General features: G+C 43.6%; 1 protein-coding gene across 1 annotated transcript; it reads left to right on the top strand.

The window, feature by feature from the left end:
* Window positions 1-5,076: 5,076 nt before the first annotated feature.
* On the top strand, window positions 5,077-15,673 carry LOC110973993 (rab GDP dissociation inhibitor alpha-like). Its single transcript, XM_022225267.2, has 9 exons — window positions 5,077-5,411; window positions 7,890-7,997; window positions 8,926-9,028; window positions 9,575-9,709; window positions 10,442-10,634; window positions 10,869-11,000; window positions 11,268-11,551; window positions 12,909-13,108; window positions 13,729-15,673. Exons 1-9 carry the CDS (start codon window positions 5,367-5,369, stop codon window positions 13,864-13,866), a joined length of 1,338 nt encoding a protein of 445 aa, XP_022080959.2. The 5' UTR covers window positions 5,077-5,366; the 3' UTR covers window positions 13,867-15,673.
* Window positions 15,674-16,150: the final 477 nt, after the last annotated feature.

Below are 16,150 nucleotides of genomic sequence, written 5' to 3'. Positions count from 1 at the left end.
CATTTGACTAACAGTTTGTTTCTTTCAGTTCACTAATGCAGTGTTCATCTTTTTGAATAATTCTGTTAATCCTCTATCAATGTTATCAAGAAAACGTAGAGTCTGTTGATGTGTTGCATAATTTCCTGGTGATTTTATCATCGACATAACAGACATCCTGAAGAGACCAAATGGAGAACCAACACAGCAGGGTGAAGTTGAGATGAAAAATTGTAATGGTTCAAACTCAAATTTATGCTCTGAGCTGCAGTGAACGGCAATGCTAGGCATCATAGTCGGCCGATAGGGTAGTCCAAAGGGTAAGAACGAACGAAATGCCGATGTTTTAGGTCCCCTCCTCGCCCCTGTACGCAAGGCGTACGCACACAAACTCAGTGGCTCCAACCGCTCCCCCTGTACGCACACGCAGTACACATCTTTTGACTTCTCGGGGTACCTTGCTTCAGCATCGTTACATGTCACAGTACATTGTACATCTAGTGTAGTATAGCATTGTTATTCGCACGTCGCTTCCGAATTCTTAAATAAATGATCAAAGTAATAACAGGTTTTATATCGGCCCTGGAAATTGAAAAAAAGATGTTGTTGAATAAAAACAAAAAATAATCCCGGTTTTTTATTTATTTATTTTGAAGGCGTTGGCACTTGAGGAATGGAGGGATGGGCGATGGAATGATACTTTGTTTGAATTTTTTGACACACAAAAGCTGATTCTGGTATTTAGTAGTATGACAAAGTGTACATATTAACATGATGAAGATTCATGAACACGGTACACACTGGTTTGAATTCCCTCCCCTCTGTACGCATGGTGTACGCAACGGCACCAACCCCGCCCCTTTCATGCGTACGTACTTTATGGACGGCCCTGTTTTCACACGACCGTGTATTCATATTGGATAACGTGTTTGCTGTGATTTGAAAATGCCCGCTGCGTAAAAACGCTCTGGCATCTGGAACAGACAAGTTAATCCATTCCTTTTGGTCAAGAGTCTCCATGCGCTGCGTCACGCAGAATTCACCACACGCGCTCCAAGTCCATATAAGGATATTCTTTTGGACTACTTGCGCAAGGGCATGGAGGGATCCCAATACGACGCTTTTAGCGTCGATCTGCGCACTTCCGCGTTTGAAAACAAGGCTTTATGTGTCAGCTTCAATTCTTAATACGATCAGACGATTGAAAGTAAGGAGTCAAGACACAAAATACATAGAGGTATGTTGAATTCAGACTTGTCAGGCTCCAAATTTTTGTGGAAGAGTCTTTCAGGATGACTGGACACGGGAAATCAAAAGAGGAAATAACGTCAATTTACCGCGAACTAACGCACCTGCGATGGTCGTGTATCTTGTGCAGTGGGCGTGGTTTGGCGTCGCACTTACGAACCGGATACTGCATGTACTGTGTGGACTCCGCGGGCGCGCGATGAAGTTCAACACAGAGAGCCTCGGTTTCGATGTATATACGCGCAGATGGCGCTAATGTGAAATCTCTCTATAGTAGTGGTGTTGCACGCGACCATCACGAGGGCTGTGGTGGCTTCCAACAATCCCGTTCAAGAGCAAGAGATCAGCACTCATTTGGAGACAGATGCGAGCTGCACAGCGTTGGCAACCTGCTTAAACCAGGTAAGGCGCGTGGGGATGATCGCGAGATCTCGTCCAGGTCTTTGACCAAGATGAAATTGGTCGGCTGCGTCAAGGGTAAGACGAGCAGGGGACGCGATTTGGAGGCATTGGACATCACCAAACGGGGTATGTCGCCTCTCTGAGATCTCCGACAGGATACCAAGGCCCATGTGCTGCAGGATTGGTATTAGAAATAAAATGTCAAGTCAAACCAATGGACGCCAAGTGTACGACGCTGACACTGCTCGTGGAAGGCTTGAGTACGCTGTTGATGTTTCTTCTCAGTGTCCAGGTTTCAGACCCGTAGAGGAGGGCAGAAAAGGCTGATGTGGCTCACTTTCCGTCCGAAGGTTGTTAGATGTCCCCCCTCCATCTTTGACGGTCATCAGTAAATAGCGCACCATCATGAGCACACAGGAGGTCAGCAAAGCTGTGACCACCATTATCAGTCCCTAGTTATGTCTGGCACTATAAAAGAATTGTGGACTCCGGGGGAACGGTCTCACTTCTTCGGCGTGCTCAGATTTCCGGGTAGTAAGGGAACACTGCCAAGTGACCCAAACGTATGCTCAGTAGCCCCAGCTGGTCCGCGCCAAATGCGGAACCAGACTTTATGCGTATGTACGTGTGCAACTGGAAAAACACAGCACACTAGATGCATGAGTACAGTGGCACGTTGCGTCAGCGTGCTCAATTATCCGGTGCGTTCTTCCGGAAATCTGAGTACACCGGAGGAGGTTGAGAAAAGGGGATAAGTCACTGCCTATCCTGACCTTGGCTTAGTGTCAGAGTTTAGAGCTCTAGAATTATACACCTGGAGTCCCTTTGCGTTGAGGCTATCCCAGGGTTGGCTCCGGTCGACAGAATTATTGTGGCTGTCTTGATGTCGGAGTCAACACAAGTGACATATTGCGGCGATTTGTACTCGTGACGGAGTTCAGCAAATACAAGCAAGCCGAGGATTATACGAGACGTGGAACAGCTGGGAGTGAAACCTTTCTGCTGTGGTGTCTGCAGGGAAATAAACAATGAACTGATTCTGGTAAGCAGAATATGCGCGAACACCTAACCAAGGATTGAAAGCAAGATGATTGGACGGTAGCTGTCGCAGGCCGTCCTTTGGTCTTTCCCTTTATAGACAGGAAGAATTTTACCATCTTTCCATTCTTCTAGAACCATGCCTGAGGACCACACATTAGAAAAAATTCCGTGAAGAGCCCTACTTAAATTATGGGCATCTCTGCAGATATGAGATACTTGGGCCTAAGGGAGATACCATAAAACGGACGGGGTGTTCGGGGAAATGAAAGTAAAACTCCTGAACAAAATTCTTCGAAATTGATTGTCTTCTTTTGACTCTCTGAGTTAAACAACAGTATTCATTGATGCGAATAATGGGAATAGCTATGTGATTGGTCTTAACCCACGTGATTAAGTTGTCTTGAACGTTTAAGACTGGCTCAGGTGAACATGAGCACTGATAATACCCTTGCTTGCAGATTCGTCAGACTTCTTGCCAGCTGCAAAGTACCCGTAACGATTACCCGCAATTATTTTTCCCTTCAAGGTAGAATGGTATTTTTCTTTGGAAGAACTGGAGAAATATGTCAAAAAGGGTTTCAAATGCTGCAATATTAAAAAACATTTGCATTTGATTTTGCTTAATTTCTTTCATGAAAATTCACTTTCCTTTAATTTTGCGCATTTCAAAAGAGATCTGTCTATAACTGCTTCACACACTTGTTGAGATTTATCCCCCCGCCGGTGGCTTTGTTATTAATAAACAAATCATAGGACCTCCGACACAAGAAAATATCGCTTCCATCGTCTTCTGAAATAATTTGAGAGCTGCCTGCACATTGAAGGCTACTGCGCCTGGAGAAACTAACATACGAACGGCCTATGACATGAAACAGCTCCATCACCTGTAGAAGAAACTTGCTTTGACAATAATTAGGCTGGAAAAGTAGAGGTCACCTTTGAACACCTTGCAATGTGGATACAATTTGTCAGGATCTGTTTTGAATTATTTGCGACCAGACAGAAAATGGAGTGACATTCTCGGATTCTTTAACCAAACCTTTTTTTTGCCCACCATAATACATGCCCATGGATCTGTATTAATTTGTATGAAATGAGCCTGGATATGCGACCAAAACTTCATCAAACTACGAGATTTATACGAAGGCGTATAAGGGTCACTCGCAGCAATTTTTTTCGAGTTACTATATCGCCGCGGCGAGTTAGCGAGATAGTAACTCGAAATATTTTTGCAAGTGGCTTTTACACGCTTCCGTAGATTAATGCTTCCCCCACATGAAGGTTGCACTACACAAAGTACGTAGGCCTACCTATAGAAAACAGTGCAAAACCAGAGCGAAATATCGCCCCCTGTTGGCTCTTGGGAAGAAGTTGGCCTCCGTTTTATCACTGGAAATTCAAGATTATGGCCAGAAAATCACTTTTCGTTTCAATTTTATGGGGGTAAGCCACGTGAACTTTTTAAATTCGCCTTTCCCCAAAGATACCCCCAATCATGCGCTCAGCTCTAAATGTAGCCGCCCGCCTCTCTCCAAAATAGGCCCGTAAATTGGGGCTCTTTGTGAAAAAAAACCCAAACTGGAACCTTTCACTCCCAAATTCTGGATTTGTGGAAATACTTCTATGATCCCCCGAGATTATTGCACGTCTTATCGTAGAAACCCGGCGGAATCGCAAAATCTTAATGAGCTCACGCGCAGAAATACAACGATTTGGTGGAATGCACCCTGAACAAAAAAAAAAATTGTAGTAAATACTACGGAGGCCTCTAACTTCGTCGAGCAACCTGCCACTTTTGCAGTACATTCCGTTGAAATTTCGTAGTTAGTGAGCCAGTTCGGTATTTCAAAAGCTTTGTCTTTCGGGAACCGTGCAAGCACTCGTGTGAGTAAGTGTATGGCTGCACCGTAATGGAGATCATGGGCTGTGCTGACAGGGCAGACTATCGCTTGCTGAGTATACGCTGTTGGAATACCTAAATGTGACTCATAGCGATCATGCAATTAAGCAAGGGAGGACCCAGCACCAAAGGGCAAAATACTTTTTTTGCAATTGTCGAGGCGAAAAATATGGGATAAATCATTAATTGCCCAGTTACACACTGCAGGTTGAGTGAAGAAAAGAAATGAAAATAAATAAATAATAAAAGTGTCTTTCTTTCATTGAAGTTTAGACCAGAAAAGACATCCCTTAAGTAGCGTAGAGGCTTGGCTTCGTTTTCGGTCCCTGAATTCACCCATAGAGCTTGAAAAAAAATTCACCGACGGTTCAGAAGTTGGTTTTATCGTGTGTCTTTTATTGGACTAGGTAACACTGAAACACGCCTGCATTATTTCTTGTAGTTCTGGTAATGGTATATGTATCCTTCCGCGAAAAAATCTCAAGTAATCTTTGGGGGTTGTCCACTTTCAGTTCAGATTAAACCTCTAATACACATTTCAAGAGATATAGATGTGTATTTTGGCACAATGTCTGTCCTTATTTAGTGATTAATTATAAATAAAACCAAACTACTTTTTTCATCAATCCCACATCGACGGCAGAGGACATCGGGGATTGGCAACAGCCATCTTGGATTCTCCAGCGTGAATCAGGAAGTGGGCAGAGGCTAGCGCCCAAGTTGTCCTCAAAACCTGCTAACAAAGCTGTTTCTGCTTCGCTTCTTTGGCAAGAGCTGAATTTCATCCTTTTTCACGATGGATGAAGAGTACGACGCTATTATTTTGGGCACAGGGCTCAAGGTAAAGTTTGTGAAATATGTTCCTGCAATATTTCAACCATTTTTATTACGCACACTAAAATGACACATGTGCAGCCGGTCGCGGTCACCATGCTGGTTATGCTCGACCAAACCCGGCCGCCCTTAGCCCCACTAGTGTGGCACGGACTCTCACTCCCGATCCATCCTAGCCACACATCCGTATACGCAATTTCGTGCCGGCGTACTGAACATTTTCGGCGCACCCACTTATCATCGTGGGTGCAATTTCTTTTGCATACGAACATGATCCTTGACCTTTCCATTTTCTAAAAACCATTTATTGAATGATTTCACTCATGTTATTGAGGTATTTTCCAGTCAAGACATCTAAACTGCTGCCAAAGTTTTGGAAGAGCCAATTGGTACATGTAGCATCTTATCGCTCAGTCCGTTTTATTAGTTTTATATTACATATGTCTTGACATGGAAGAGCTGTTGAGACGAGGAGGGGTCAAGTGACGTATTTTTCAATGATCTTATTTTAAAGATGGCGACTGAGAGAGCAAGCCCCATTAGATTAAATAGATAAAGGCAAAAAGACTGGAAAATACTTGAATAACGTAAAAGTGTGTATACGGATGTGTGGCTAAGGATGGATCAGGAGTGAGAGTCCGTGCCACACTAGTAGTGTGGCTAGGCCGCGCTCACCGTGACATTCATTGGGATCAGGTCAACTCGGACCCAAACCAACTCAGACCCAGGACCGATTCGGACCCACGCCAACTGCGGAGCTCCAATGCTGTTTGTCCTAGCCGCATGTGTGAGCCCGCTGCGCTAGCGCCCAGTGACTTGTAAAAAAATTGTACTTATGTTGTGGTTCCATGACAAGGGTTATCTTAAGTAAAAACTTTCATGGCAAGAATAGAAGTAAGTGGGCGTTAGTACTTTCTCCTTTCTTTATTATTTAGGGGCACATTTATGAGACAAATGAGAGCTTTTTAGCAACCTGTGCTGTCACATGTGCAGATATCATCAAGAACGAGGGTCGATTTTTTAGAAGACAAAAATAAAACTTTCCCAATGCCTCACGCTATGTTGAAATCAAATTGTTGTACTTCTTCACAAATTCTCCATACATGCGGGTTAGTCTGGTTCCCAGGCTTGAGGAATCATTGGCGAATCTGCAGGCTAGGTCAGGGAACTGGACCACATACATGTACATGTATACACTTTGTACACATGACATTCACATTGGCGTATTGCAAACTCAGGCAAAACTTCACTGAAATTCTGGAGTGGGATTGAGAAATTCATTTCTTGTATTTCTCGTAAAACTATATTTATCAATTGATATACAAACTAACAGTGAGTGAAGAAAAATCAGTACTGTTCTTTGCCAGATTTTTCTGGTTGTCTATGGACAACCAATGGTGGAAATTCTTGTTTGGAAATATTTTTGGTTGTTCCTAGCACCTAGGCAACCAATTTAATGAGGACTGTAAATTTGTTACATTTTTGTAGTTCTGAAGGAAATTTCTCTTTAACCCTCCTCCCCTAGGCTTTTGCACTAGAAACAGTGCTGAACCAAACAAAGTTCAACAGAGAAAACTTGTGCACAAGGGGGTCTCTGTTACAACCTGCACGTGGCTGGACAGAAATCTGTTTAACTCCAACAAGTCAACATTGTTGAAGTTTGAGTCATTTGGTATGGATAGGGGTCTGCAGTATGCAGATGACTTTGCAGAGTAATAGTATTAAATCTTACAAAATCAAAGTGTACCCCCAATAGATGGATCCCAATACGACGCTTTTAGCGTCAATCTGCGCACTTCCGCATTTGAAAACGAGGCTGTTTGCCAGCAGACATGTCAGCAGTTGCGCTCATGTGCAGTGTTTTCTCTTCACAAGTAGCACTCAAGACAGCTTAAATTTCCCTCATTTTTGTTCAGGATTGATTAGCTTGTAATGTTTTTGATCAAGTTTGGATTGAAAAACTCTTGGAGGGATATTTTCATGGCTGAATACATACACTTATCGTTTTGAAGCACAACAGAATAAAATTCTGTCCGTGTACACACCAAAATAATTACAAAAGCGATGAGAATGAAAATTTCCAAAAATTGATGTTTTTTCAAACACTTTTTTTGTGAACACCTACAATCAATACAAATTGATACATGAAAGCTGTCAATGTTACTACATGTACACACACATACACGTACTATGGAGAAAAAAAGATCCTTCATGCTGAAGTGGGTTAGGTGACTTGCTTTGCGTTTTATGATCTTTCCTCCAATTTTTGTCAGTAGTTCCTGGCCAGTGGGCCATGGCTGCTGGTCCCTGCAGTTTTACACGTACCCTAGGGGCTGAAATTGGCCCTGGTGGCCAGCCGTCTATTCCTGTCCCAGCTATCATGTGGCGTTTCCTTTTCCGTTGAAGTTTAGCAGCCTTATTTCAGCAGGAATTTTCTTTTTGTAATAAAAAAAAACCCACCAAATTTCCCTGTTTTGTTTGTCAGGAATGTGTCATCAGTGGACTGCTGTCAGTGTCGGGAAAGAAAGTGCTTCATATGGACAGAAACAAGTACTATGGTGGCGAGAGTGCATCTATAACACCGTTGGCAGATGTAAGCAATACAAACCTTAATTGTAATTTATTTTATTTCTGTGTAACAGTGTATTGGACAGAAAGTGTATTTCTGCACAGGTAGGATTGTGATATATTTAGGAAATAAAAATGCGGGTCATACTTCATAGAGTAAGTTTTGAGAGGGCTTTAACAATAGGGTATAAAGTACAAGTGGGGAAGGTCTGCACAGAAGACAAACATGACTGAAAGACTGTTTTTTCATCATTGAAGTTTTATTCCCATCACATAGAAAGAATGGATTCCTTTTGTACCGAAGTCAGACGGGGTGTATTTGAGGCAGTGTGAAATAGAAACAGTTATATGCCACCGAGGAAGAGGAGAAAAAAGAGGAAATTGCGCCGAAATTTGTTACTGGAGACTTTTGGCTTTTTGTAGGGGGGTCAAGCAGGAAGGTTTTCTGCACTCTTTCTGGCACATTGTGTTTGATAATCGGATGCTATGTATTTGCTGATTGGCTGTGTAACTAGGGTTCTGTCGCTGGTGGACAGCCCTCTAGAGGGTGTGCACACAGCATGTGCACTTAGTTTTGATCGTAGCCGTATTGTTCAGTAGACAGTATTCGTATGTCGGCTATCTTGACTTCAAAGTGAGGTAAAACTTTTCGATTTTGGAACCTGAGAGTAAAAAAATAACTGTAACAAATTAAAAACTACAGTACAAATTCATGCAGTTTTTGTTTAGAATTATTTGAAATATATGATAAATTCTATCTACCTGTAAATGTTTTAAGCGACATTAAAAAAAAAAACACAAATGGAGCTCGGGTACCTGAAATAATCTGACACCGTCCCATTTTATACCATATTAAACTGAGTGCAAAAGATTCAGGGCACAAGATGAGAAATGGCTTCTGCGTGAATCTTATTTGGTGGTTTTTTGGGGGCTTTTGTTCCCCTCCTGTACAGTTGTTCAACAAGTACGGCAAGGACAGTGAATACAATGAAGAATCCTATGGAAAAGGCAGGGACTGGAGTGTAGACCTCATCCCAAAGCTCATCATGGCCAATGGTAGGTACCAGTTGTCCATATCAAGCCTGCCATAAATTCTGCCGGAGTCCATGTGTTCAGCCTCAGTGGTAGATATGAGAGGCAGTGCCATGTGGGGGTGAATGATAATGTCAGAATCGCTGACTTCATTGATTGTTTACAAAAATTTAACAGAACCCCAGAGAGTTCAATTGACTGAATACACTGACCGGTAAATTGAGGACCTGTTGTCCAAAGGCCATTTAATGAACTTGAGAAATTGTACCTGCTTCAGAGTGTCAAAGATTTTGTGCACTGGAACATGAAAACTGGACTATGCTTAAAACAACCCACCTTGTATTCAGCCTTCATCCGAGCTCCGGTTGAAGTCGGGCCTCATGCTTGGAAAGAGAAATATCGGAGACCTTTGTACCTTGTGTAGATATTTCACAGATTTTTGTCTGCTTAAAGGATTACTCAAGTTTGCCTGAGGGGGCTGTGCGAGTCCTTTATTTGTACTTGGGAGATTGTAAGCTGTTAAAGTGGACCCTACATATTTGATGCGTCCTGTCGTCTGTTCTGTTGCAGGAGAGCTTGTCCGAATGTTGATACTCTCTGGCGTGACCAGGTACCTGGAGTTCAAAAGCATTGAGAGCAGTTACGTGTTCTACAAGGGCAAACTGTCAAAGATTCCCGCGTCCGATACCGAGGCGTTGAAAACTGGTGAGTATGGCAGCCTCGTGGATCAGATTCTTGCTCTTGACACGTGCCTCTCTCTCTCTGGCTTCAGCTGACCTCGGCGTTTAACTTCTGATTTGAATAGTTGCTTGTCGGAAAGTGATCAATGGGAAATCCTGTGTTGCTTCTGATATCCTAGGTTCTCCACACTGCCCAGTGTCTGTTTGTATATCTTGCACATTTCTACTTTCTCTGTGACAGCGTTTCCTTATGTACTTTGGTCGTGCCCAGTGAGATTCTCCTTTCACCCTGTGTGCAAGGCATCATACCTGAATTTTTCAAGTTCCATACCTTGACATTCAGGATGGATACTTACGTTTGAAATTCAAAGGAAGCATCGTGTATTCGGCAGTAACCGTCACCGTTCAGCCATCATGCGGGCCCGTTCTGTTTCAGGAAAGGTGTGCTCAGAGTCTAGAAGCAGCAGTATCTATTCAATACTGCTGAATATGTTGTTTCATGATGGACACCTGTAGGGTAAATTAAATGAGGGAAAGTGTTGAACCCACAGACAGTTTAGCAATCGTAACAAATTGACTCGTAGAGTTTGCTGATATGAACAGGTTTTTGTTGAAAGAAGGTTGTACGTGTTTGCTCACTGGAAGCCAGGATGAATTTCCGGTTGCTCTGTCAAATCTGTCCAACCGTTCCCCTAAGGGGAAAGTATTATTGTGATTTAAAGAGGTGTCCGTCTTCATCCCGCCCCCCCCTTTGCAGACCTGGTCGGTGTATTTGAAAAGAAGCGCTTTGCTGATCTGGTCAGCTGTGTGGCCAAGTACACAGAAGAGGACGGTGTGACCAAGAAAGGCTACCAGAAAGGGATGAAAACAGAAGACTTCATCAAGCTCTTTAACATCCCAAACGTGACAGACGTCATTGGTCATGCCATTGCGCTGCAGCTGGACGATGAGTAAGTTGCCATGGATTGATGGAATTTGAAGGTGCGGCCCTCCGAGGCCCCGTGTTTTACCATCATGGCATTCCGTTAGCGGCCCAGTCTCGTGGCTCTGCCTCCACGAACTCTCTTTGCTCACTTAAAGTGGAAAACGCTTTGATGGCGGATAGCGTGTGCCTGACGTCAGCCAGAGATTTTGGCCCATGCACATGGGTTAATCCCGTTTTTGCCTTTCTTTTTTTTTGGTAGTTACTTGCAATGTCCATGTGAAGACACCGTGAAGCGGCTAAAGCTGTACTTTGACTCTGTCTCTAGATACGGGAAGAGCCCGTACCTCTACCCATTGTATGGCCTAGGGGAGCTACCACAAGGCTTTGCCAGGTGAGAGTACATGTAGATGGTGTACGGTTCCAACCCTTTGAAGAATCACCGTGTATTACGCACTTATTGAGCAGCCAGGCAACTGGATATTTAAGTATAAGTTTGAAAGAGGTTGACTGACACACCACGGACCTTTCAATACTGTTAATGGTAAACACATGCATAAATTGACAAAATGCAACCAACAGATCTACACGTCGAATATGTCGAATGAGTTGTGAAGACCGTTGTCCAGTATCCCAGCTTGGGTTTTGTTGTAATATTTAGGTTGAGTGCTATCTACGGGGGTACCTACATGCTGGACAAGCCCGTTGAAGAGATCGTGATGGACGGCGGCAAGGTGGTCGGGGTGAAGTCCCAGGGAGAGACCGCCCGCACCAAGCTTGTGGTGGGCGACCCGTCCTACTTCCCGGACCTGGTGAAGAAAACCGGACAGGTGGTGCGAGCAATCTGCATCCTGGACCACCCTATCGTAACAAAGAAGGGAAATTCAGTTGGAGTGTCGACGCAGATCATCTTCCCTTGCAGTCAAGTGCAGGGCCGAAAATCAGGTGGGTTGTCGGGGAGGGAGGGGAGGTGTGCAGTCACTCAAGCTCAAGGAGTGGCAATGAGACCAACATGGGATGTCAAGGATTCGGTTGCGTTCATGCCGTCGAAACGTTTAAAGTTGGCCACATGGTCCCGAGGCGAGAGATCCACTTGAGCAAGAGACAAAACAGACTTTCTTTTTTCTTTCAAAGTTCTACAATACTCATTCAGCCAAAGACTACTGATGATGTAATAGCAAACCAATTTCTTCAAATGAAATTGCGTAAAAATGGATGCGAGGACGTAAACAAGAACCAGATACTGTTATTGTTTGCTGTGGTAGCGACAGAAGGGTCTAGGTTGATAACGGGGACAATAGACCTTATTCTTGAGGAAACCGTTATTTTATCCTGTTCCCTGAATCTATCATATTCAGTGTAATCTGTTCAATGGGATGGTTCCAGACTATTCTGGGTCCCAAACCTCACTTTCATGTTTTTTTTAAGTGACTCAAAACCTTTAGATGTAATTTATCACCAATGAATTTATTTTGGTGCTGTTACTTTACTCGTAGGTTTCCAAAATGAAAACCTTGGTTTCAATTCAACGTTGCCGACACATGAATACAGAGTATGATTTGCCAGGCTGTGGCAGTTCTGGATTGGGAGTGGTCAGGTGACTGGCAAGCGGTGGTAAAAACACACACACGGTATTGCTCGATGCATGCTCCCGCTCGCCGCGCCACAGCGAAAGAAGGCGTAATGGTAACGCGGCAACCAGTCCATGCATCCCGGTCAAAACAGCGTTGTACAATTCACCGTACTCACATGTAACTCTCAAGCTGCACTTCGAAAAAAAAAATGATGTCGCAGGAGGATTTCTACAAGTTACATGTAATTCCCAGAACTTGATCTGTTGTATTTTTTGTGTTCACAAATTTAATTTGAGGTTATATTGCTCATACTTGACGATTGGACTCGACGCGACATAACCTGTAAAGGTTTCATCGGTGTCCGTGGGAGATAACGTTTAACTGGCATCGTTAGAAAATGATACCAGCCAACATACCAGGGCAGGCACCTGCTGCACGTGTATGAGCTGAATGCATGACTGCAAGGAAGAGAATGTGGCACATGAGCCCGGCTGCGCGGACTGTGTAATTATATCATGGACTTGAAAGTGCTGCGCAGGGGATTTGAAACACAAGTCGTAAAATGCGATGAAAAGTTTGAAAATGTGGCAGTGTTTCTCAAATGACTGCTGTCCGGCCGGACCATCGTTTTGGGAGAATGCAGTGGCCCAATGAATTTTGGTGGCCCTGGGCCAGCGGACCACCGTCAATTTTGACCCAGATGAAGACAAACACCTGTTCTCTTTCAGATATCTACGTCTGTTGTGTGTCGTTTGCACACAACGTGGCTGCCAAAGGTCACTACATTGCCATAGCATCCTGCAAGGTGGAGACGGACAATCCACTGCGCGAGCTGGAAATTGCACTAGACCTCCTGAAGCCCATTAAGGCTCAGTTTAACTCGGTGTCGGACCTGTACGAGCCCATTAACGACGGCACAGACAACAAGGTAACCATGCTGGTGTTATATGCTTTCTCTATTTCCTCCCTTGAGTTTCAGAATCCGTGAAGAGCTGTCAGAAGATATTTTCTCCAGACTGAGGAAAGTAAAAAAATCCCACCCTTTGAAACTTTACTTGGGACTTGATGGTACTCGAAAGTTTGAGTTCAAAAGACGTTTGACAGGTTTCTTTCATAGTAGTGGTTTATTTGGGTTTGACAAAAATTCCTAGAGAGAAATCTTTGGGAGTTGGATCAAGGTAGCATCCACAGAGTTTTTAGCATTGCTATTTTTCGATATGCCGTTTTATTACTTATCCTGCCAGGGACTAGTATCCTTGAAGGGGCATTTTTTGAATTTTTGAAATAGTGCTGATTGCCCGCTGCAAGGAAGTCTTTTACCCTGACTCCCTGAGCAATTTTCTCTGGAAGGAAGCAGAATCCTCAGGTAGGGATAGGCACCAACATTGGCCGTTCTGCAGATGCACCTATCCACTAAGATTGGATCAGTCCTGTGGGCTCACTTGTGTCATACCAAAAGTAATGATTAACTGAACAGCAGGGGAACAGCAGCAAAGGGCAAAGACTCGATGTGACTTTTTGCATTTATTTTTCTCTCTGTTCAAGCAGATCTTCATCACCACGTCGTACGATGCCACGACTCACTTCGAGTCTACCTGCTGTGACATCAAGGATGTCTACAAGAGGGTGACGGGGGAAGATGTGGACTTCTCCAAAGTCACCACCAACCTTGAAGTCGACAACTAGTAAACTTGAAACTTTCCACTGCATGTTAGGGACTCAAATAGTTGTAACCCAGTACGTTCTCAATTTTCTCTAAACCCCCCCCCCCCCGGATAGAGACCGTTTTTCTTTGCACCCAAAAATAATGCATTGCCAAATATTGCAAAAAAAGAGGAAGGTTTGGGCCTTCTCCTGTGCTAGTCATATCCAGGAGACTTACACTGGACTCAACACTGGACCACTTCTGCTGGTACACTGGCCAGTTTTCAAGAGGAGAGATTCTCCATGCGGGCTCAGTAATTTGTGAGAACAGTAGTGAGTAGTATGCGCACCGGTGCAGGAGCGTTATGTAACTTGCCATCAGCATTTGAATGCGGTAAACAGAAGGTGCCGCAATAATGGATATAAAATGGTATATTGGATAGGTAAATTAGAAAAAAAATGAGTGGGGCCATGTGTTTTTCCCTTTGGCTTCTAAGGTGATAGATTGCAGTATGTTCTAAAGTCATTAATGTCACAAAGCCTAAAAAGTGGAGCTAAGATGGGACATTGGCTCATAGACAGAAGCTTGGAATATGTGTTATGGACGTTGAAGACGTACGTCTGTCAGTGAAAGCATTCATTTGTAGTTGGCTGATGAAACAAGAATCAGTCATTTCCAGTCACTTTGTCTTGGTTATATACTGAACAGGGGAGATGTGTATCTCAAATAGGTTGGTTTGTGGCGCTGTTTGTGAAGTGCTTGAGAGAGAGCGGAAGTCGGCGCCAAAGCAGCAGGGGGAAAATGTGATGTTGCTGCTTATTTTTTTGGTTCTGCTTTTAGTAGAAATTTTGTGGGTCCCCCCTCCCTTTTGTGTCAAGCGCTACAGAATGCTGTAATCTGGCCACTTCAGTCATGGACCAGCTATTGTGTGGTGGTTACTTTGATGGTCACTTAACCCCCTAGGGTGTATGTAAAAGTAATATTGAAATCGGACGATTGAGGACCGTCAGGGTTTGATGCGACCGTCAAGTGGCCAGACCTGCAAAATGTGCTGGGCTGTTCGCCTTGTGTATAGCAACAAGTCGGCCATGCTTTCCCTGCATGCTCGCGCGTGGGATGCTCCGGTGCTATTCTGTTGCCCGAATTTCGGCGCCACTCATGATACAATGTCTCTCTGGTACAGCTAGAGTACCAAAGTGTGAGTGACATCCTGTAGTACCAGGAAGTGTCATACAAATGCACGGAGTACACGCGTGTTGGTTCACACGCTGGTTGTTGCACTAATGCCTTGCACACACATACTTGTGCGTACAAAGTATCCACTTTGGTACCTTATACCCAGCGTCGTCTGGTGCCCCAAGCTTTACCGTGTGGCTTTGGGCATGCATATTTTCAGTGATACATTGTGTACTTGCCAACCCTTGCAGAAGAAAGCATTTGTCGGGACAATGTGGGATATCCCTGTACAGGGCCCTCAAGATCAGTCCGGGGTACGGTATTTCTGTACAGGGGCATCTTAGTGCACCACCCTGAGCCCTCTTCTCGCTCATTTTAAGGCCAGATTTCCTTTGCGAAGTTTGTCTTGTCCTCGCTGTACAGGAGAGTTAAAGACAACATAGAATCTTCTTTTGAATGCAGTTTATTTTATTTTTCTCCTCCCGCAAGTAGGGACATGTGTTGTTGCTTGACGAGAGTGTACTCGTCAAAGGCATGTGTGCGTCTGTGTGCTCCAAATTTCCGAGAAAGATAACCGATTGACTTTTAATCTCACACAACTTAAATGTGATATTCGTAGGTAGCATTCTGGTGTATTGAGATTAGCATAAAGAGAGAATCAAAACACTGTAATATATTTACTGTAATCAAATGACCAGTTCTTCCAATACGCTGGGTTTGGAAGTTTTGTATCGTCAGAACTGTAATCACAAAGGTAACAATTGAAGAGAAAAAAAAAGAGAGAAAAAAAAATAGATTGTTCCCAGTATTGTATGTGTATTTGTGTATTGCCAATAGTCCATGTAACACTCTGAAAGTATATGTACAAAAAGCTCTTGTCTGCCGATAGAATCAAGATAGCAATGTATGTGATCAGCTCCCTGAACCGACACGAGGAAACATGGATGCTCTGAGATTTTATTTTCAGTGCAGTATGCGAGATGTTGATTTTATGAAATGCAAAAATTGCACGCAGGATAATGTGAGAAGGTTCAACTGTCTTTATCAGGAAAAAAAAAGTTGGGTTTGCTTAATGATCGTAACAATGGCATTGTAAATTTTTCTCCCGAAAATTGCATGGATAATCTTTTCAAACCTCTACATTCTGTT

Source organism: Acanthaster planci, linkage group LG04 (assembly GCF_054643075.1).
Source record: "Acanthaster planci isolate LZ-2023a linkage group LG04, COTS_SCS, whole genome shotgun sequence".
Taxonomy (NCBI): Eukaryota; Metazoa; Echinodermata; class Asteroidea; order Valvatida; family Acanthasteridae; genus Acanthaster; species Acanthaster planci.
This window is presented reverse-complemented; position numbering and strand designations above follow the sequence as displayed.